The sequence below is a fragment of the Electrona antarctica genome (assembly GCF_951216825.1).
Source record: "Electrona antarctica genome assembly, chromosome: 18".
NCBI lineage: Eukaryota > Metazoa > Chordata > Actinopteri > Myctophiformes > Myctophidae > Electrona > Electrona antarctica.
Genome location: NC_136799.1, coordinates 8,408,808 through 8,432,818, shown reverse-complemented (window position 1 = coordinate 8,432,818; position 24,011 = coordinate 8,408,808). Strand labels below are relative to the sequence as shown.

Below are 24,011 nucleotides of genomic sequence, written 5' to 3'. Positions count from 1 at the left end.
AATTAAGGCCCGGCCCTACCTGGGCCCTCATCAAACCCTGGGGGCCTCATCAAACCCAAGACACTGCCCCCGCTGCCACCCTTATAGATCTCCATATATGGAGCTGACCTGTTCTGACATTCCATATGTTGATCTGACCTCATCAAACCCTGTACTGTACACTATCAAAGACACGCTCCATATATGGCCAGTACAGAATTCATTCCATATGTTGATCTGATCCCCCATGCCAAGACGCCAGCCCAGCGGCCCGTGGCCCGTCAACCAGGCAGCATGCGCGACCGGTCACTTCTCGCCCTCAGGGCGTATTACTGGTAATAAGTAATAAGATATAATTTAATACACTGGGCGAGTGGGCGTCCCCCCACCCACCCCCCCCCCCCCCCACACTAAACTCAATTGTAACACTTTTTAAACGTGTCACAGTGTTTAGTTTATAAACAGAAGAGCATGTTTAAATGCCATGATTGCAGCCTAGTCCTGTCCGCCTCGGCAGGTTCTGTGTTTCTCCAGCCGACCCTCACTTCACTGTACACAAGTGTGGGGACGGGGGACCCCACTCCCCAGTTCAAATAATGTTTTGTTTTTTGTTTGTTTTTTGGCGGGGGCGGGGTCGTCGCGTCACAGCCTGAACAATCTGAGAACCCATCGTCAAAAAATAAACAGCGCCTTCTTTTCCTTGAATTTGTTTTGACGTGAGTCAACAGTCTGTCTTGGGAGACTGGAGCCAGTGAAAAGATGGAGTAGTACCCCACCGTACCCCAAGCACATAATATACATACCGTACCTTTGTTTGTCGTTTGGACCGTGGTGGTAACGTGACACTTCACTCAGCACTGCAGTGAGTCTTGGATCAAGGCGCCGCGCTGCGCCCAGGCGCGCCACAAAGTATCAGGTTCCAGCGCTAGTTGGCGCGTCTCCTCTCCTCCAGACCCCCCCCCCCACACACACACACACACACACACGGCACACACGCCACACGCACGCACACAGAGGAACTAAAATGGCGCTGACTTCTGCTCAAGGAACAAAGAAAAAAGTTTGCTACTATTACGATGGTGAGTGCACGTTATTGTGTCCGCAGAGAAGCGGGACTCCCCGGACCCTCTCCGGGAATCCTTTCGCGGTTTTATTGACCCGCTGTGGGAGAAATGTCGCTGCATGCAGGTTTTCTGGGATGTGTGTGTGTGTGTGTGTGTGTGTGTTCCGTTCACTTCCCTCCTAGCCTCCAGTGAGCTAAAGCTATAGCAGACTGACTGACTGATCATCTCTCACCATCACACTGTCTGGATGGACGCAGGCTACCATGGATTCGATTGGAAGAAGAATCCATGATCCAGCGTTCATTTTTTTAGGATCATCTTTGGAGCTTTTCGTTTGCTCTTTTATTTTAATATGAAATATTTACTTATACAGATTCAGAATAACACATCGTTAACGTTTGAGGTAGTTTTGTTTTAATTAACCCCCCCACACAGAGGAGAGAGAGCTAACAAAGGAGACTGTGGGACAATTAACCTTATTGACACACACACACACACCGCAATTACCTACACAACACAACACGCGTACACATAGCCCCATATGTGCCCTCTCCCTACGCTCATTCTGTAGCTCCTACAGAATGAGCGTAGTGCTGAGGGAACATACTGGGTCTAGCGTACAAAGTATGCTTGGTTAAAAAGCTTCACTTGTGCGACAGCGGCGCTTGCCGACAAGCGGCTAGAGCAGCATTGATTGTTGCCTTGTGGAGATGATAGATCTGTTCCGTGTCTGTCTTGCAGCCCATTTATTGTCGCCACGCGACGCCTATTAATTGGGCTTTAAAATGTCCCTAAGCAAGGGATAGATATGTGTGCAGAATGCAGATCTCTTGTTGTTGCCATCAGGCACCGCCTGTCTGTCTGGTCCTGAGACCAGTGGTTGGTTCTTAAACCTTAATTGAGAGTCGAGACCCAAAAGAGAAATGAGATGTTTGCCTATCCCGGATAGCGAGTAAAGGAGAACTCCTCCTAGCCTTTGGTGTTTACATCCAAATAGCAGACCTTGTTGTAAACAGAACTAGCCCAAGATTTAGACTCTCGTAGAGGTTTTTCTCTCGTCAGAATCGAAAAAAACCTCTACGAGAGTCTAAATCTTGGGCTACAACAGAACAAGGTCTGTATTGAGATCAGACAGAATATAACTGTCAAAAGGTCATGGAATTCAAATGTTGTGACATCGTGCATAAAGTGATGTAGGCCTGTCTTAATACTGAACTTAGTCTTTTCACAATGTACTTTACAACTGTTGTATTATTTGAACTGTAGGACTTTCCTGTGCTGTTACAGTTACAGTATTCAATCATCCAACCAATCAGAATAGAAATGGAGTCAGGTTACAGGTACAGAATCAGTTGTCACATCACAGATTTACAGCCTAAAAGACTAGTGGGTGAAATTAGTTTTTAGCATAGTTTGTTAGTTCCCATCGTATCGTTTTCTTTCCATACAATTTACAATTTAGGCATTTAGCAGACGCTCTTAATCCAGAGCGATTTACATTAAGCAATAACAAAAGCATGGCATACATCACATATATAAAAATCACACCCGTGTGAACTGAGTGGTGTAAGGTCTTATATAGACTGATCAGCTGTGGTCTGACGTAATGTCTGACGTAACGAAATCACACCCGTGTGAACTGGGTGACCATAGAACTGGGTGACCATAGCAACCATGCTCGTTTTTTGGTACGAACAGACAGACAGACACGTAAACTAACAAAGCCAGTTGTAGGAGTGGTTTACACCACTCAAAAAGTAGTTATCATGAATCATGCGTAAACTAAGAACGTAACAGTGGAGTATCTGTGGTATATCCATAGAAAAGAACGTAACAGTGGAGTATCTGTGGTATATCCATAGAAAAGAAAGGGAAGAAGAAGGGGAAAGGAGAGCAAGAAAGAGATGGAAACAAAGTGAAAAAAGCGACATATCATTTTTTCCCACATAAACCTGAGATACAGTATAGAAGGGTGCGTGAGCAATGAGCATAGCAGCAGGTGTACTGTACACTGTAGAGTCGTGTACATTTATATCCTTATATGGACGTTAGTTGGTGCTAGAATTAAAATGAAAACACACAAAAAGTACCGAATACAAATTAGTCAGAAGATTGTTTGACTACTTTTATTAACATGATTATAAACGTTAAAGGAGGTACAGTCGAAGGTAATACTAAAAGGATAACATAAACCAGTAGATCACAAAGGCTGTGCAGGTAGACCGCATGTACATGCCCCTAAAAAAATAAATTAAAATGTAAAAACAAAACATTTATAAACAAAAATCACTGCTTCTAAATGTAGGCAAATAGCTTTGTTTTCCAGAGTTGGTATAGCATTACAAAGAACCAGAAAACCTACCACTTCCATACAGAATGGGAGGAAGTGGTATTTCACATTCACATTCCAACTTAAGTGTGTTTGTCTGTAACGCCAGCACGGTTATTTCAAAGCTCTCTCGGGTAATTGTTTTGATCGTGTTGAGCTGGTCATTTTAAAAGTAGCTCTCAAGTGAAAAAAGTGTGGGCACACCTGGGGCGCTTATCTCAATGTAATCTGGGCTGATCAGTTGCATAAATCTGATTGGGTAACTAAATGTCGTCACTCAGTTTCTATTGACTGCGATTCTTCTGCAACCAACTCTGGCCCTGGTTGGAATCCGAACCGAGGTGTTCAACGTTGTTCGTGTCTGTGTTTCAAGTTTTTAAATCCTTTGACGTTTTGGTATTTGCTTCTGTCTCAGGTGGTGTTGTTTGTTTGCGTGTTTCAGTTTTTAAATCCTTTTGACGTTTTGGTCTTTGCCTCTATCTTAGGTGATGTTGGGAATTATTACTACGGCCAGGGTCACCCCATGAAGCCCCATCGCATCCGCATGACCCACAACCTGCTGCTCAACTATGGCCTCTACAGAAAGATGGAGATCTATGTATGTATAACTCTGCTTTCATGCAGTGTTGATTTCATCGACTAATACTATGACGAAAAATGTTAGTCGTCGACTACCCTTTTTCACTGATGAAAACTACATGGAAACTACATGAAAACTAAGCTATGATGACTGAAACTAAGACTAAATATATTGACAATTTCATTAAGAAATAAACGCTAGACTAAAATGATTGCAAGGGACTAGTGGACAAAAGATCCAGTATAAATAAGACACAAGTCATTTTACACTTGGTTGTCAAACTGGGGTCCTTGACATGAAAAAGTTTGAGAACCACTGATTTTGCGTGTCTGTTGCAGCGACCCCACAAGGCTAACGGAGAGGAGATGACCAAATACCACAGTGACGACTACATCAAGTTCCTGCGTTCCATCCGGCCAGACAACATGTCCGAGTACAGCAAACAGATGCAGAGATGTAAGTTTGGCCAGAGGGAGACTGAGGCTGTGGTAATAGTGTGGTATGTTGATCATAGAGTTTGTCCACTAAAACTATGACGACAAAATCTTAAATAAAACCTAATTTCAAAAGTAAGCTATGATGACTAATACAAAATATATATATATATACTAATAATACTAATATTAATACTAATACTATAAAAAAAATATCAGACAACCAGGAGAGAATAGCTATTTATGAGCTTAATTTTTATAGTGTTCCAGTTCCAAATTTGTCTGCTAATTTCTTTCTGTCCTCACTTACACTTGTTTAATCTGTATTTTTTTTTAATCTCTATCCTAATTGGATAAAATTGGTATCCCAGTTTCGGTTTCGGTTTATGAGAATGCATTTTCTGTTGTAATAAAACGCTGGAGAGACATGGAGACTCCTGTTACTGCAACAAACACTATATAGCAAATAGCAATGAGTACTATCAAAATATAGAGCTTTTTAACACTTATTTTAACCTAAGAAAATCACTCTAAGTTCCCATTTGCATATCATCCGTTTCTCCACAGTTAACGTGGGGGAGGATTGTCCCGTGTTTGATGGCCTGTTCGAGTTCTGCCAGCTCTCGACCGGGGGCTCTGTGGGTGAGTTGTCTTCATGCGTTCTACCCAGTGTTGTTTTCGTCAACTAAAACTAAAACGAAAAATGTTCGTCGACTACCTTTTTTCACTGACGAAAACTAAATGGAAACTAAATGAAAACTCAGCTATGATGAGTAAAACTAAGACTAAATATACTGACAATTTCGTCAACAACTAAAAACTAGACTAAAATGTTAGGAAGGGACTAGTGGACAAGAGATCTAGTATAAGTCATTTTACAATTAGTTGCACAACGCTTGTGGATCGTCTATTTTCAGCAAGTGAAAAAAACAATCATTACGACGGCATCAAGGCCCGCCAAAATACATGTAAATCACATGTAGATTTAGTCGACTAAAATCTTATGATATTTAGTCCACTAAAAATAGACTAACACTAAAACATTCCAGGTGACTAAAATGTGACTAAAACTAAATGAAAACTATTCAAGAGACTACGACTAAAACTAAAATCAAAATGTGCTGCCAAAAACAACACTGGTTCTACCCTGACATACTGTATTTGCCTGGAAGAATCGTAATCAGAACATGGTATTTGTTTGCACCGCTCATCCCTGACACCCATCCATACGTCCCATGGTGCGAGCGGGTCGACAGTGACTGGCTTCAGTCAACCTGTCCTGTCCATAACCCACTCCGTGAATCGGTGACTGACTGGGGCAGCGGGTGTTTCGCTTGCTTGAAAAATCGGTCGCTTCGTCTGTATTTGTGTAGCGTTTCACAGCCTTGGGGTAGAGAGGGAGGGAGACCCGCACACTGTCACTTGCTGGTTCAAGAGCTTTTTATTTAATGTCAAATGCAACGTTTCGGTCTTTCGACCTTCCTCAGGCATCCCTTCAAACAGCCTTGGGTTCATTGTCAGTGGCATTTAATGTTTGTGTTAGGACACAAATCTACACTATAGCAATATATAGGAGGGGCTAGCGCCTCTCAAAAATATTGAACCAATGGAAAGTATAGATTTTAAAGATCAGGCATTCGTGGAATGGGCAACACAGCTAAACGTGTGGGTAGCGCCTACAAAAGATTTGCTTGCTTTGAGTTGCATAGTGGATCATCCAAAAAATTGGATGATTGCACTCTGCAGCTGCAACACTGGTCACCAAACCTAGCCACATTTTTCTGTGGGATGACATCCCATTCCTCAACCAGGTTTTGTTGCAAGTCATCCAACGTGGTTCTGTTGGTCAGTCTCTGGCATGTACAGCACGCCCAAGCTGATCCCACAAGTGTTCAAATGGGTTGAGGTCTGGACTCACGGCAGGCCATTCCATCGTCTCCACTCCAAAATGCTGGAGGTAGGCTACTCTGTGATGATCCTGGCTCTGGGGGGGCGAGCGTTGTCATCCTGGAGGATGGCGTTAGGTCCCAGATTCTGAAGATGTGGGATCGCCGCTGGCTCCAGAACCTCATCCCGATATCTCACTGTATTGATGTTGCCTTCAATGATGACAACTTCAAGTTCTGTCTTGCCTGTGAGAGAGATAGTGCCCCATACCATGCCAAGCTGTTGTGGCTGCGTATGGATCTTCCTCCCGCTACCGAGTTCCCTAACACTATGTGTAAAGTTAATAAAGTGTAAAAATGGCCAATATGTGTTTTTTCCCTTATTACTGTGGGAGAGTGCAATCATCCAATCACTAAGCAACTCATAGCAAAGGGTTGAATTCAAACCACTTGCCATTTTGGCAAATTGTTTGGAGGCGCTACCCACACTCTTAGCTGTGTTGCTCATTCCACGAACGCCCGATCCTTACAATCTATACATCATTGTAAAGATGATTAATCAACGATTAAAATTATATAAAATACAATACCAATTGGTATTATTAAAGTGGAGAAATAATGGACCAAAGTTAAGTTTCCGAACTTTTGTTGCTGAGTTTATATTCAAAGATGTGCAGTGTGCACACTTTCATGAAAACTTTCATGATTTCTCAAAAATAGCAGATCTACAAGCTCATAGCGTGGCACAAAGTGATGCGCTATGCGTGTCAAAAAATATTAGAAAACCACAAAAAAAGGGTATTTATTAAAAATGGTATATAATATAATTACAAATTGGTTCATTGTTTGGTCATCACTGTGTTCTAGCCGGCGCAGTTAAGCTCAACAAACAACAGACCGACATCGCCATCAACTGGGCCGGAGGACTGCATCACGCCAAGAAGTCTGAGGCCTCGGGTTTTTGCTACGTCAATGACATCGTCCTCGCTATTCTAGAGTTACTGAAGTGAGTATGAAAGATTGATCACAGCCACCCTGCTATGTTGTCAGTGCCTTGAATTGCATGGATGCTCTCTTGCCATTTCTCTCTACGTTGAGACTCGAGAGCGTGCGTGCGTGTGTGTGTGTGTGTGTGTGTGTGTGTGTGTGTGTGTGTGTGTGTGTGTGTGTGTGTGTGTGTGTGTGTGTGTGTGTGTGTGTGTGTGTGTGTGTGTGTGTGTGTGTGTGTGTGTGTGTGTGTGTGTGTGTGTGTGTGTGTGTGTGTGTGTGTGTGTGTGTGTGTGTGTGTGTGTGTGTGTGTGTGTGTGTGTACCGCGGCCATCTTGCCATCAGCGTTTGGAAGCTCTCGTTTTCAGTAAAGCAACGGCATGCTGCCTCCTGCATTATGTGCACATTCAAAAGAGGTGGTACACAGGGACGTTGAGTGATATAAAGAGGTGCTACACAGGGACGTTGAGTGATATAAAGAGGTGCTACACAGGGACGTTGAGTGATATAAAGAGGTGCTACACAGGGACGTTGAGTGATATATCCAACGAGCACTTCCAAACTAAAAATAGCCTCATGCCTCATAGCATGTCTACAGTGGATTTTCATGAAACAAACACTTTGCAGATAGAAAGAGGATAATTCAAGCTTTTCGTACAGCTGCAATGTTGGTGAGTTTGACGTTGTTTAAGCCATTTTGGGCGGGAACCCCTTTTGGTGTTAGCATTATGTTATGCTTTAGCTATTGAAAAATAGCAGATCTACAAGCTCATAGCGCGCCACCGAGTGGCGCGCTACGAGCTTGTAGGTCTGCTATTTTTGAAAAATCGAAGAACCACTGACATAGAAACATAGCTTTTTCAGAAAACTGTCAGGATGTAGAAGACATTTTTAGAATCTGATCTCAGGTCAAAATGGGTTAATACAATCAGATAGGACTTTTCTGTTTGGATGTACGGGCTGTCAATGGGAAATTGCACCTAGTTACCACCTTGCCATTAACGTATATGGCCGTGGTGTGCACTGTGCACAGTTGTTCTTGTGAAGCACTTTTCTGCTGGACACGCCAACAAGCAGCCAGCCTGTATAGTGAAGCCTCGCTGTGGAACACTGCATTGTGACGTGCGATTTGAGCTTTGTTCACTATTACTTCAGGGCTGCCAAGTCTCACGCTTTGAGAGTGAGAGTCACGCAATTTGACCTTTTACCACGCACCACGCCACACCTCTCATTTCTCACGCACGCACAATACGCACGCCGAGGGGGGCATAAAATGTGCCAAAAAAGCCAAGCCGGCTATCATAATAACAATTTTCTCCGCGGCTCAGCCGCGTAATAACGCGCGCCCATGTGTGCGTCCTCACAAACGGCAAAATAGCCGATCTGCAGGAGATCATGCAGCGCTGTTATATGCAGTAGAAGGGTAACCAGGCAGTGGACCACCAAATCGTCAGCAGGGTCCCTGACTGTGACGCATGGAAATGAGCCATGCAGAGTTTAACATCGCATCGAAATATTTTTCATGGAAGACAATATAGCCTCCACAAGTTACAACATTAAGTGAGTAAGTCACAAGTGACTATCTCTCTTCTATACTGGTGTGTGGCGTGACTGGTGGCGTCTCTTGCGTGATATGAGGAACGGTGCCAGTAGCCTACGCACATTATAGGGACAAAGTCGTGTGTGTGTGTGTGTGTGTGTGTGTGTGTGTGAAGGGGGAGGGGCCGCATCGCAACTTGTCGTTATAGTTCTGTTCAGAGAGGGGGGGGGGGGGGGGGGGGAGAGAGAGAGAGAGAGAGAGAGACCACAGATGTGTGGGCATGGGGAAATTAAAAATAAGGCATTTTCCCAAATTCCAGTTTTCTGACTTTTTATTTCACAACATATTCCCCAATTTCCACTGAGATTATGGGGTGAATGAATGTGGCCAGACCCATCTTCTCTTTCTGTCATAGTGACATTGTCCTGCATCAGATCATGTCCAAATCAGGTTCTCCAATCTCCAGTAGCCTCTTCAGTTTTTTGAAGATTTTTTGAGTGGTGCAACAAAACAAACAAAATGTGTGTGGCTGGCTGGGTCTGAGCACTATGTGTGTGGATTGCTGGCTGGGTCTGAGCACTATGTGTGTGGCTTGCTGGCTGGCTGGCTGGGTCTGAGCACTATGTGTGTGTGGATTGCTGGCTGGCTGGCTTTGAAGTAGGCGAACGGTGTTTGGTGTTACATGTATTACAGACGTACAGCTGTACAGACACAGAGACTTTGCATTTATAGTTAGATGATACATTGGCTACTATATGGACATTGAATATTCCCTCATTTAAAACCTTTGATTTTGACATGTTAACAAAATGAAATAAGAATGTTGACTCTGTCAATACAATATTCAATTGACAGTCATGCAAAATCAGGCATATTTTCCTATATAATGCCTAATTTGCATATTTAAATATACAATTTCAGAAAACTTGTAATACAATAAATCATTGTTTTCATGTAATTAATCAACTATAGGCCGTGTTGGGACCCCAGAAAAAGTGCCTAGAAAATGAATTTCGTTCCCGCGTCATGGGCACTACTCATTCAATGCATTTTTTCAAATCAACCTGGGGACCACTATTGTGTTGGGTGGGGATATGGGCTAAGATTAGTGCTTTTGTAACTTAACACTTGCTATGCATCCCATGTGTATACAACATCCCACTGTTTCTCAACCGTTGACTACTACTGGTAAAATGGCCTAATAATAATGACTCAACCAGACAATCCGGTGCACTTCCCCTTTCTTGAGATTCTAACTCCCTTTTTCTGTTGAATTTCTTGAACTCCAACTTGTCAGTAAATGACTACATGGATGGACTCATCATAGGTCACCAGGTCATTCAGTGCACTTCCCCTTTCTTGAGATTCTAACTCCCTTTTTCTGTTGAATTTCTTGAACTCCAACTTGTCAGTAAATGACATGGATGGACTCATCATAGGTCACCAGGTCATTCAGTTCACGGTTTCTCAACTAGTGGAAAGAACATTTAAAAAAATCAACAAATCCTACATTACTAAATGCATGGTCAGGGACCACATGCAATACCTCCACGGACCACCAGTGGTCCACGGACCACCTGTTGAAAACCCATGGTCTACTAGATGGACGTGTGTATGCACGTACAGAGATTTTGTGCATTCATTATTTAATACTCCTATCTGTATCAATATGAATGTGTATATTAGAGTGTTCTAGATAGATGTAATCATCATCAGAGCATTTCAATGTGGCCTACTAGGGAAGTTTCATGGTGATCACTAGTTCTTAAGTTTTTTCATCCTATTCACATGTATATAGGTGAAAATAACAAAATGTGTGATAAATATGAAAAAGCTGCTCCTGTGGAAGTGTTATCATATATTAATTTACTTATATTGACCTTCTAAACAATTTAATATAGGTATGGTTTTGCCCACTCATTTCGTAATGAAAACTTGTCTGGCTCATGGACTATATGTGTGTGGCTTGCTGGCTGGCTGGCTGGGTCTGAGCACTATGTGTGTGGCTGGCTGGCTGGCTGGGTCTGAGCACTATGTGTGTGGCTTGCTGGCTGGCTGGCTGGCTGGGTCTGAACACTATGTGTGTGGCTTGCTGGCTGGCTGGCTGGGTCTGAGCACTATGTGTGTGGCTTGCTGGCTGGCTGGCTGGCTGGGTCTGAGCACGAAAACAGCGTGGTGGTTTTTCACCACCTGTGCGCAACCAAACGCAAACACAAACACACATGCACATATTAACTGTATATATGATGATTTCGGGTGTGCCAGTACAGTACAGTACAGTACAGTACAGTACAGTACAGTACAGTAGTGGGTCATTTCTCTACCGTTTCGGACGCGGGGTCCCCCCGGGGACCCCCACACGGAGTTGCACCACTCTAGGGTGGGATGTCTGTATTCCTCTAAAATTGGCCTTTAACATTGATTTAGAGTCTAAATCAATGTTAAAAAAGGCCAAATCGACATTAAAAAAGGCCAATTTTTTTTCGCCGCCGCCCGGTGGGCGGCGTCGAACACATTAAGACACTAAGGTCTCACTCTTGGCATTTTCTGAAACTTGGCAGCCCTGATTACTTACTATTGAATGCTGAAGACTGGACATGGCGGGCGGCCAGCAGGACAGGGAGAACATGCCTGTAGGAGCCAAATGGGTATGAAATGTCAACTGGATTTACAGTATGCGACCACGGGGTGGCGCTGTTGGCTAGTATATACGTGTCAGGTTCACAGGTGACCACCAGAGGGTCTTTACATCGACATAGTGGTGGTAATAACAACAGTGTCTGTCGTGTCCCATGGCTCCAGATACCAGAGGGTCCTGTACATCGACATAGTAGTGGTAATATTAACGGGGTCTTGTCGTGTCCCATGGCTCCAGATACCACCAGAGGGTCCGGTACATCGACATAGTAGTGGTAATATTAACTGTCGTGTCCCATGGCTCCAGATACCACCAGAGGGTCCTGTACATCGACATAGTAGTGGTAATATTAACGGTGTCTTGTTGTGTCCCATGGCTCCAGGTACCACCAGAGGGTCCTGTACATCGACATAGACATCCACCACGGTGACGGTGTGGAGGAGGCCTTCTACACCACGGACCGCGTGATGACCGTGTCCTTCCACAAGTACGGAGAGTACTTCCCCGGCACGGGAGACCTGAGGGTAAGCCTCGTCTAGGAACCCTGTTATGACGGTGGTTCTCAACCGGTGGGGACCGGGGACTGGTTGTCCCAAAGAGCACCTTGTTGTAAACAGATGTGGTCCTTCCTTTTCCTGATAATTTAAGGAAGACTTGTAGATCTGCTATTTTCACAATACTTTGGAAACCGAGTTATACTAAATTGAATGCCTCAACTCCTACAATAAAAGTGCTGGTGGGGTTCCCCAGTTCAAATAATAATTATTTGCCTGAAAAGGTTGGGAACCTTATGGCGCACACACGCACGCACGCACGCACGCACGCACGCACGCACACACACACACGAATGTTGAGTTCCAGTAGTGTGCTGACACAGAGCTTGTCTCCTGCAGGACATCGGTGCAGGGAAGGGTAAATACTACGCCGTCAACTACCCGCTGAGAGACGGGATCGACGACGAGTCTTACGAAGCCATATTCAGGCCTGTGAGTACATCATGTAACACTGTGGTTCCAGAGGGGGGTCTGGGGACCCCTCGAGAGAGTTCCAGGGGGTCCCCAGCTAAATAATTAGGAACCAAATGGACCCGTATGGGTCTGTAACTCAGAGAGTGCAAAAAAACAAAAATGCATGCATTTGTACACTCTGAGTTAAATTAACATTGATTTTACAATATACATTGGGGTCCCAGAGATAGAAATGCCATTAAATGTGGGGCCGTAGCCTAATTCAGGTCAAACCTGGGATCCTTGAAATGAAAATGGTTAGCATAATAATATTTTCTAATGGGGGTCCGCGGGCTAATGAGTGTCAATTTGGATAACAATAACTTTTCTGGATCCACACGCATGCTAGACAAAATAACCCCTTTTAGGACGGGATTTATCTCCCAAACGACGTGTAAAACCTGATACATACTTTGTCGTACGGCAGCGGCACAGCCCGCCAATACATAGCCGATCTATAAGCTCACGGCTTATTAGGTTAGCTATTTTTGGCACATGAATGTAGGCATCAGATATACGAGTCCAAACATTGTGAACAGCCGTTGTGTTTGGTGTGGCTGTAGATCATGGCCAAGGTGATGGAGATGTACCAACCCAGCGCTGTGGTTCTCCAGTGTGGAGCCGACTCGTTGTCAGGAGACCGCCTGGGATGCTTCAACCTCACCATTAAAGGTACAGCTTTTCCCCGTCTATTGTGAGCTTGTAGATCGGCTATTTTTTTGGCAAACGTTCCCCCTCTGAGTAGGGATGCTGCGGTAAGGGTTCAGGTGGTGAACTTGTTATTATTAGTTGTATTGGGTTTTTTGAGTGGTGCAAACCACTCCAACAACCAGCTTTGTCTGTATCTATGTGTCTATGTATGTGTGTACCTGTACGTGGCCCCCAAAAAAATGAGCATGGTTACTATGGTCACTGACATTACGTCAGACCACAGCTGATCAGGCTATATAAGACCTTGCACCACTCAGTTCACACGGGTGTGATTTTTTATATATATTTTTGGGGGCTTTTTATTGATAGGTTGAAAGTAGACTGACAGGAAATAGGGAGAGAGATGGGGGGAGACACGCACGCGGCAAAGGCCGTTGGGATCGGGAGTCGAACCCGCGTCACGCCGCGGTCAGGCTAGCTCAGCAGCCTAGGTGCCCAGACGGTTGAGCTAACCATCCGGGCCATTAGTTGTATTGTTAATGGTTTTCACGTGTCTCCTGTCTATTTAGAAGGTGTAAAGAAGTGTCTTTACGACATGGACAGCCTGTGGCATTCTGGAGTATAACGGCATTGCAACTTCAAATGGCAAATGACGTTTTAAGAGGATAATATTTTGACCCACGGTTCTCAAAGGGGGCGCATAGCCAGGGGGTACGCAAAATAATTCCGATTATGTTTTTATCTTTTTTGTCTTTCTCATCATTACATCATTATAATTATGTTCAGCCTATCTAATTTAAAAGTGTGCTGTCGAGTTTTGCACACAAGCAATTAAAAAAAAACATTTGGCACGTGATTCATTTCATATTGTAGTAGTGTAGTAGTATAATGTCTATGAAATGGATCGGAATGATTTTGATTGAAAGGTTTTCAATACAAATAGTTGTACACATGTGGTTGTAAGTATAATGCTTATCGGTGTTTTGCGAGTATGAGGGGCGGGGACTTGGAAAGGTGGCTCCCCTCCAAGGGGTACCTGGAGTTTGAGAACCCCTGATTGGAACCCACTGGTCCCCGATGGACGGCTGAAGCCAGTGTTGTTTTTAGGGATGCACCGAAAGGGAAATTCTTGGCTGAATACCGAATATAGGAAACAGTTGGCCGAATACCGAATATCCGAATATGATTAATATTATATATCTTTTTTCCTACCATTGCTGTCATGGCCGTACCTTAAAGCTACCTGATTTATGGCAAAAGAAATGGTTATGGCAAAACTTAACTTCAATAATAATCACTATTATGGGTCCATAAAACATTTATTCAGCTCTTTTGAATGCATTCATTGCATACACTATTCGGTGATATATTTTCTGCCTATTCAGGCCGAAACCGAATAGGCCGAAAATGAATTTTTAGACATTTTCTGCCGCCGAATATTCGGTGCATCAATTCACTAGTTGATTTGCTCCACCCAGGTCATGCTAAGTGTGTGGAGTACATGAAGAGCTTCAACCTGCCTCTGTTGATGCTGGGTGGAGGAGGCTACACCATCCGCAACGTGGCTCGCTGCTGGACGTACGAGACGGCTGTAGCCCTGGACAGCTCCATCCCCAACGGTGAGTCCTCAGCGCAGGTTATTACTGTCACTTATTGATAATAATAACCCATTAAAGGCCTGGGCTGGGCTGGAGTGGCCCGGCCGAGCGGTCCAGGCACCTAGGCTGGTAATCCGGCCTGGCAGCGTGTCGTGGGTTCGAGTCCCGATCCCGGCGACCTTTGCTGCGTGTCATCCCCCCCCCCCTTTCCTGTCAAACTACTGTTAATCTGTCAATAAAGTCAAAAAGCCCCAAAAATATCTTAAAAAATAAATAAAAAATAACTGGGATATAAAAGCATCTGTGTCGTTTTAGATTTGAACCACTTTAACTGTTATTTTATACATTGGCAATTAAAAAATAGCAGAGCTATAAGCTTATATATCTAGTATATCATGGAAATTGTCGTGAATCTTATATATATATATTTCTTTTTTTTAAAGCGAACATTTTTAACTCAAATATTTGCTTCTGGGGGTTCCGGGAACAAAAAGTATTGAGATGAGGACCGGCGTCCAAATACATCACATCATTTTGGGAGTGTCCTTGACATGACGTAGTTTTGAGCACCACTGATATAGCAACATACGTTTGCTATATCAGCAGTAAACTGTAAAGACCTTTTGTAAGAGCCATGAATTGGTTTGGTTATGTTGATTATACATTGGTCAAGGAAATGAGTAGGCTGTCACTGGTGTTGATGTGGATGATTGACGGGCATAGGGGCGGACCCAAGGTTACCTTTAACATCACCTGTTCACCTGCTGTGGACACGGAGAGAGAGGGGGTGTGTGGGACGCCATACCTTTTGTTGACCGCTTTATTTTGCTTTCTTTTATTTACTTTATTTACGTTGATCGCTGTGGTTACTTGGTAACAAGACAACTCACCCCTTTTCTGTTTTCCTCCCGGAATTTTCCCCAGTGAGGGGTGGGAGAGGCTGGACAGCAGACGGCTGGACTTTGAATTTATCTAACTATAAACTTTCACGACAGCAGACAGCCTAAGTACAAATATAATTTATGAAAAGCTACTACAGTGAAGTCTGTTCACAGAAGTTGTTGTAGGCTATGTGGGGATTATCTGACGAGGTACCATTTGAGTGGGAAAAATCTTACATATACTAAATAATACTAAATTGTTTATAGGGTCAATATAAGTAAAATAATATAGCCTTTCCACAGGAGTATCTTTTTATATTTGTCCAAAAAGAATACAAACAGCCAATAGCATATTACAAAGTTATCCCCCTCACTGGGGAAAATTCCGGGAGGAAAAACGGGCAAGCACCGGGGTGAGTTGTCCAGTATTCGGTTACTTTACTTTATGTTTGAGCACCCTTTGAGTTACATTGCTTTAATAAAACCCCTTAAACGCATTGTTTTGGACCCAGCGAATTCCTTTTGTTTGTGGAGCGGAGCGCGTCTGACAACCTGGCCCATCCCATCGCCTCTCAGCGACTTTAAAGGACAACTTTAGTTTTTTTCAACCAAGGTTCATGTTTAAGGTTGTTATTAGAGAAAGTAAAAGGTGAGTGTATTTTTTTTTTCATTTGCTGCTTTCTTTCGTTTTAGGGATTTTAGCTGTTTTTTACAGGGGGCGGGGGCATTCGAGCATGGGGCTAAATATGTATTTCTTTATAAAATGTTATAGCAATTTATTTTTGTATTATTTACTATAGCCCTACTAGACCCCAATAAATCTGGCCACAAAAGATCACAGGATCTACTGAATGTGTCAAACTGACATATTGAGCCTATGACACACAGTGTGGCTTCCCCCCAGTAGGCTACCTTCACATTCAGTAGATCCTGTTATCTTCTGTGGCCAGATGTAATTTCCTGGGGTCTAGTAGGACTATGGTAAATAATAAAAAAAGAAATCGCTATAAAATTTGGTAAAGAAATACATATTTAGCCCCATGCTCGAATGCCCCCGCCCCCTGTCAAAAACAGCTAAAATCCCTAAAACGAAAGAAAGCAGCAAATGAAAAAAAATTAACACTCATCTTTTAGTTTCTCTAATAACAACCTTAAACATGAATCTTGGTTGAAAAAAAAAGTTGTCCTTTAAGGTCTTTTTCTCATGTAGTCGCTTTACAACCTTTTTAGAATGGGTCTCAGCCTCAGGCCTTAATGTGTTACATTATATCATTCAGTACAGTGAAGTCAACTGAATTTGACTGTGAAATCTGCAACGTGGCGGCGAAGCCATTCAAGTAATCGGTTTAGTAATGATATGCAATCATTTCTAATATAAGTTGTGTTATTTATAACTTGTAACATTATAAAAGGAAATGTGTTTTTGGACTGCTGGATCATTAAGAAATGGTTGGGGTCAGATATCTTGTGAGGAGCGTTTACCACCATTGGTAAATGGTAAATGGTAAATGGTGCATTTATATAGCGCCTTTATCCAAGGCGCTTTACATAGATTGTGCATTACATTCACCCATTCACACACTCATTCATACACCGATTGCGGCGGAAGCCATGCAAGGTACCAACCAGCACATCGAGAGCAATTTGGGATTCAGTGTCTTGCCCAAGGACACTTCGACATGTAGACAGGAGGAGCCGGGATTCGAACCGCCGACCCATGGATCATTGGACGACCTGCTCTACCTCTTGAGCCACAGTCGCCCCATTGCATTTTGTGCTTCTTTAACCATTATTGTCATAGTCTTATTAATCAGTTGATTTTTGATTGATCTGAGATTAATTTAGACCATAAATGATGGTAATGATGGTAAGGCAAGGTACAGTTATAGGCAAACTGCAAAGTGATAAGAGTATCCATTTTGTCCACCACTCCGCAGAGCTGCCGTACAACGATTACTTTGAGTACTTTGGGCCGGACTTCAAGCTTCACATCAGCCCGTCCAACATGACCAACCAGAACACCAACGACTACCTGGAGAAGATCAAGTGAGTCACTTTGCTCTTAAACTCAGTGCTGCTACTGTGCTTGTTGGGAAATACGACTAAATACGCCTAGAAAGATGCCTGTCAGTCGACAGGGTGAACCATATATATAAAAACCTATAGATGCCTCATTCGCCGTTGCAATTAATTGGAGAGACCTGTATCCACGTGAGGGATACAGGAAGTGCGCCGGACAACTAGAGTTGTCCCGATCCGATCATGTGATCGGAAATCGGGGCGATCATGTCATTTTCAAATGATCGGAATCGGATCGGGAGCAAAAAAACATGATCGGGACATATCCCTAGTATCAATATTATATCCAAATCATGTTGTGATTTTGGATATTGTTCTATTGTGATATTGTGATTGTGAAATATCGGATCAGGAAAAATTGGTATCGGCAGATACTCAAAATCAAATGATCGGATCGGCAGCAAAAACAAGTGATTGGCACAACCCTAGGTGCAACCCCGGCATCCAGTCACGTGACTCGCGGTCTCGCGTCCCTTCCTGTCGTTACTTTACTCTATGGCACCAACGCGGGAGGTTGCCCTCACTTGAGATACAGACACCCCAGAGCCGAAGGAGGCGTCTACCTTTCAGACACCCCAGAGCCGAAGGAGGCGTCTACCTGAGATACAGACACCCCAGAGCCGAAGAAGGCGTCTACCTTTCTATGTCTATGGTGTAAATCTAAGATGCCACTTCTCAAAGTCAAAGTCAAAGTCGTACGATTTGTCACAGACGTTACCGCAGTGAAATTTGTTCTCCGCATTTGACCCATCTCTTGGAGCGGTGAGCCGCAGCGTGCACGCTCGGGAATCATTTGATTAGTAGATTTGACCCCCAATCCAACCCTTTGATGCTGAGTGCCAAGCAGGGAGGCATTGGGTCCCATTTTTACAGTCTTTGGTATGACCCGGCCGGGGATTGAACCCCGACCTCCCAGTTTCAGGGCGGACACTCTAACCACAAGGCCACTGTCTGTCTCACATCACTCTGCGGTTGTTCTGTTCCCCTGTACCATGTTTATTTGTCCTTGTTATTGTATTGAATGTGTTTTTGCATGGATCATTTTATCATTTTTAAGAGCCTGCTCAGGGACTACAGATGGAAATTAGCTTCTGGCTAACCAAAACTGTGAAAACTGACGTGTTGATTAATGAGCATTGTCCCTGTCAAATAATAAAATGAATAAATGCGGGCGTCGTCACACACACAGGCAGCGTCTGTTTGAGAACCTGCGCATGCTTCCCCACGCCCCGGGGGTCCAGATGCAGGCCATCCCAGAGGACGCGGTGCGGGAGGACAGCGGCGACGAGGAGGAGGAGGACCCCAACAAACGCATCTCCAGTAAGACACCTACGTTTGTAGCTATTTTTGAAAACTCTTGAAAATGTGGCGGAAATCTTTCAGAGCGAACGTTTTTGACTCAAGTCTTTGCTTCTGGGGGGATCCCTGGAACAACATATTTTCAGATGGGGGTCGGCGGCCAATTACATATCATTTTTGGGGTCCTTGACATGAAATAGTTTGAAAACAACTGATATAGAAACATAGGTTTTTCTAAAACTGTCATGATTTAGAAGACATGTGTGCTAGATGGAGTGTAAAATGAAACCAAATGGACCCTTTCTAGCATGGAATTGTGGACAAAATCGTATCCAACGACAACAAAAAGGTCTTGGGTCTGAGAGGCTAAGGTGGTTTTTAGACGAGAACGGTGTTCATAAGAAACGGCAAAATAAAGTATCGTTTGCTGGGGTCCGTTTAGACGAGAAGGGTGTTCTCGTGGGAGGTGAAACCACCTCCCAGAGTGGAAATCTTTGAGAACGCCGTTTTATCCCTTCTCCGTGTAAACAGGCAAAACGGTGAATCCGCAAAACTTATGACATCATGGCTCACGTTGGCTCACAGCGCATATATTATTACATTGATGCAGAGCCATATAATTATGATATAATGGAGTTCCTGAACAAGCCTCCCTCCTTGCCTACAAAGCGCTGCTCATCAGCGATGGTGAATGTAAAACCATGATGTAAATAAAAGGCCTTAATTGTGATAGGTGGGAGCCGCGGCAGCAGCGTTTATGTAGCCTAATGTATTATAAAATATATAACCATCCCGTGGCGCGCTCTGCCTGCATGCTCTGGGCTGTCTGTCAGTCACCTCGATGTTATAGAAAGCAGGCAGCGAGCGACGGCCACAGCCACGTTGTGTTCTGATTTGTTATAGATTTGTAATGTTCTATTATTTTCTATAGGCTACTAACTATTCTCCAACACATTTCCCAATGGAAATGGAGACATATACGGTATTGTTTACTGTCGTGTCTCTTTAGTTTCTAGAGAGACACAGATCAATATTATTAAAATTAATTTTTTTAACATCCAATATTCAGCTATAATGTAACATTAATATTGAATAGCAAAACCCCGATAGGGTTGCGTGAAGGGGAGCTGTCTCTTCTTCTTGTACATAACGTGGGTGACTGGTCTATTTAGCAGCCCGTTACCGCCACCTAGCGATATTATAGCGTTTCCATAAAGTGTGCGTTCTCGTGTAAAGGGTCAATAAAAAATGAGAACGCAACGGGACTTTGCCGTTTTATCTGGAGATGGTCGCCGTGTAAAAGGAGTCTAAATCTCATCCAATGGTGGTCCGTGGCTCAAACGCTGAATAAGTAATGGACCTTGATATTATGAAAAGAGTCGAAAGCCACTGAATTAGACATTACACATCATCCACCCCTATCAAACGAATATGGCAGAGCAGATGGCATCATTCACCCCTGTCCCGTCCCGTCCTGTCCTGTCCTGTACAGTCCGTGCCCACGACAAGAGGATAGCGTGCGAAGAGGAGTTCTCCGACTCGGAAGACGAGGGGGAGGGAGGACGCAGGAACGCCGCCAGTTACAAGAAAGCCAAACGAACCAAGACGGAAGGAGAGAAGGAGGGAGAAGAGAAGGAGAAGAAAGTTCAGGAGGAGAAGAAAGGTACGGGACCATTCATTTAGTCTCTGTGATGTTGTAATTGTTTTAATCTTCAATTGGAATTATCATTAGTAAAAGGGGAAATGTGTCTAGCATAAATAACACGAGAAATGTTGTCAGGAAATGTTTCAAATTAATGTTTGAAATCATGTCCACACCACAAATAAATAATTGTATGCCCGATTTTTTGTTTTGCGGCAGTCAATCTGGGGGAATATTTTGGATTATAGATTTCTGATCGGAGCAAACATTGACGATATCTGGGTAGTATTTGGAGTTACATGTAACCTTTTACCGATATCTGGGTAGTATTTGGAGTTACATGTAACCTTTATATCTGGGTAGTATTTGGAGTTACATGTAACCTTTTCCTCCCCACCACAGAAGTGAAAGAAGAGGAGAAGGTACCTGAGGAAGAGAAAATGGACACAGCCAAGTAAGAACCTTACCTTACCTACCTTACCTTAACCTTACCTTACCTTAAATGGACACAGCCAAGTAAGAACCTTACCTTACCTACCTTACCTTAACCTTACCTTACCTTAAATGGACACAGCCAAATAAGAACCTTATTTATGGACACAGCCAAGTAAGAACCTTATTTATGAACACAGCCAAGTAAGAACCTTATTGGAGCGGAAATAGTTGATCTACAAGCTTACAACAGCAACATAATATATAGGAGTTTAGACATAAGGTGCATAAGGTTAACATAGGCTGTTGTGGATCTTCTAGGCCTAAAGAGGAGTCCAAGACGCCGTGAGGCCCCCCCTGCCCGGACCCCTTCATGACGCCCCCCCCCCTGCCCCGGACCCCTTCATGACGCCGTGAGGCCCCCCCTGCCCGGACCCCTTCATGACGCCCCCCCCTGCCCGGACCCCTTCATGACGCCGTGAGGCCCCCCCTGCCCGGACCCCTTCATGACGCCGTGAGGCCCCCCCCTGCCCCGGACCCCTTCATGACACCGTGAGGCCCCCCTGCCCGGACCCCTTCATGACGCCGTGAGGCCCCCCCTGCCCGGACCCCTTCATGACACCGTGAGGCCCCCCTGCCCGGACCCCTTCATGACGCCGTGAGGCCCCCCCTGCCCGGACCCCTTCATGACACCGTGAGGCCCCCCTGCCCGGACCCCTTCATGACGCCGTGAGGCCCCCCCTGCCCGGACCCCTTCATGACGCCCCCCCCCCCCCCCCTGCCCGGACCCCTTCATGACGCCGTGAGGCCCCCCCTGCCCGGACCCCTTCATGACGCCGTGAGGCCCCCCCTGCCCCGGACCCCTTCATGACGCCGTGAGGCCCCCCCTGCCCCGGACCCCTTCATGACGCCGTGAGGCCCCCCCTGCCCGGACCCATTCATGACGCCCCCCCCCCCCCTGCCCGGACCCCTTCATGACGCCGTGAGGCCCCCCCTGCCCCGGACCCCTTCATGACGCCCCCCCCCCCTGCCCGGACCCCTTCATGACGACGTGAGGCCCCCCCTGCCCGGACCCCTTCATGACGCCGTGAGGCCCCCCCTGCCCGGACCCCTTCATGACGCCGTGAGGCCCCCCCTGCCCGGACCCCTTCATGACGCCGTGAGGCCCCCCCTGCCCGGACCCCTTCATGACGCCGTGAGGCCCCCCCTGCCCGGACCCCTTCATGACGACGTGAGGCCCCCCCTGCCCCGGACCCCTTCATGACGCCCACCCCCCCCCTGCCCGGACCCCTTCATGACGCCGTGAGGCCCCCCCTGCCCCGGACCCCTTCATGACGCCCCCCCCTGCCCGGACCCCTTCATGACGCCGTGAGGCCCCCCCTGCCCCGGACCCCTTCATGACGCCCCCCCCCCCCTGCCCGGACCCCTTCATGACACCGTGAGGCCCCCCCTGCCCGGACCCCTTCATGACGCCCCCCTGCCCGGACCCCTTCATGACACCGTGAGGCCCCCCCTGCCCCGGACCCCTTCATGACGCCCCCCCCCCCCCCCCCCCTGCCCGGACCCCTTCATGACACCGTGAGGCCCCCCCTGCCCGGACCCCTTCATGACGCCGTGAGGCCCCCCCTGCCCGGACCCCTTCATGACGCCGTGAGGCCCCCCCCTGCCCCGGACCCCTTCATGACGCCGTGAGGCCCCCCCCTGCCTGGAGCACCACAGGCTCACAAAGGTCACTCATCTCTCTCTCCCAGGCTGGTTGCTGCGGTGAAAACCCTTGAAGGACTGTACATTTTAAATGACGGACTCGACCCTCCCTCCCACAGTGGACCCTCCCTCCCACAGTGGGAGACCCTCCCTCCCACAGTGGGAGGGACTCGACCCTCCCTCCCACAGTGGGAGGGAGAGACTCGACCCTCCCTCCCACAGTGGGAGGGAGGGTCGAGTCTCTCCCTCCCACAGTGGGAGGGACTCGACCCTCCCTCCCACAGTGGGAGGGACTCGACCCTCCCTCCCACAGTGGGAGGGACTCGACCCTCCCTCCCACAGTGGGAGCCACACCTATTTTCTAGGACGCCTTTCACAAATATTCCTGTCCATGAAAGTAAAATGGGATATTTTATGTATTTTTGTTTTTTGTATTCTTTTCCTAGACAAACAGTTTAGTAGTCTTTGGCCTCTATAGCATATTTTACGTTATCCTTTATACGTCTTTTAGATTTAATTTATTTAAATCATGGATTATTTTTGTTTATTATTTCAGTCCTGTGCCTTTTTTGGGAAAAACGTAATTGTAAAACATTAATTGTGTTTTTTTGCCATTGAACATTGGAACGTATGAATTGCACAGGTCAGATATGATTATTTGAATATACAAATAAATAATTGGCATATTTCATAATTTTATACTTTAATAAAAAAGTTAAATAGCGGAAATTTAGCTGCTCTACAAGCTTACACCATGTCACAAAGTGACATGTTGTAAAGCTTGAAATAGCAGATCTACAGATCTGCCATTTCTGCATCAATCTTTCAACATGGAAAACGGTTATGTAAAAAATAATTGTGATTATCTCAAAAGAATTGTGATTAGACTGTTTATGCAATCATTGTGACAGGCTTAGCCTTGGAACATCACAAAACACTTCCTGACTGACGTCAGTGGGAATTCTCTGCTACTGGGATTAGATTCCAATGCAGTCTGGACATAAAAGCTAGAGTCCATAAGTTTAACCACAGGAACCCCGAGTGTCCCCACACTCTGGGGGCAAACATTCTGCGAAAATAGCTGACCGGCGTTTTGAGCTTGTAGATTGGCTACTGCTCTGGCCAAGATGTGGTGGAGGGGTTAAGTTAACGGGACCGATGTTTCTCACTAGAAAGGTAGGACGCTCACCTCCAACCACTGAAGATGCATTATAGGTTCTATAGGCCTATCTCACAGCCCGCTTTCCACGCCCACTTCCGGTAAATAGTCATTTAACATTA

General features: G+C 45.4%; 1 protein-coding gene across 1 annotated transcript; it reads left to right on the top strand.

The window, feature by feature from the left end:
* The first annotated feature begins 971 nt into the window (after positions 1–971).
* Positions 972–21,548, top strand: LOC306942784 (putative histone deacetylase 1-B). The gene is made up of 14 exons (XM_079528874.1): positions 972–1,058; positions 3,858–3,970; positions 4,291–4,408; positions 4,954–5,028; positions 7,140–7,278; positions 11,820–11,961; positions 12,331–12,423; positions 13,008–13,116; positions 14,574–14,714; positions 17,512–17,620; positions 18,843–18,973; positions 20,445–20,615; positions 20,997–21,048; positions 21,348–21,548. Exons 1-14 carry the CDS (start codon positions 1,004–1,006, stop codon positions 21,373–21,375), a joined length of 1,476 nt encoding a protein of 491 aa, XP_079385000.1. The 5' UTR covers positions 972–1,003; the 3' UTR covers positions 21,376–21,548.
* Positions 21,549–24,011: the final 2,463 nt, after the last annotated feature.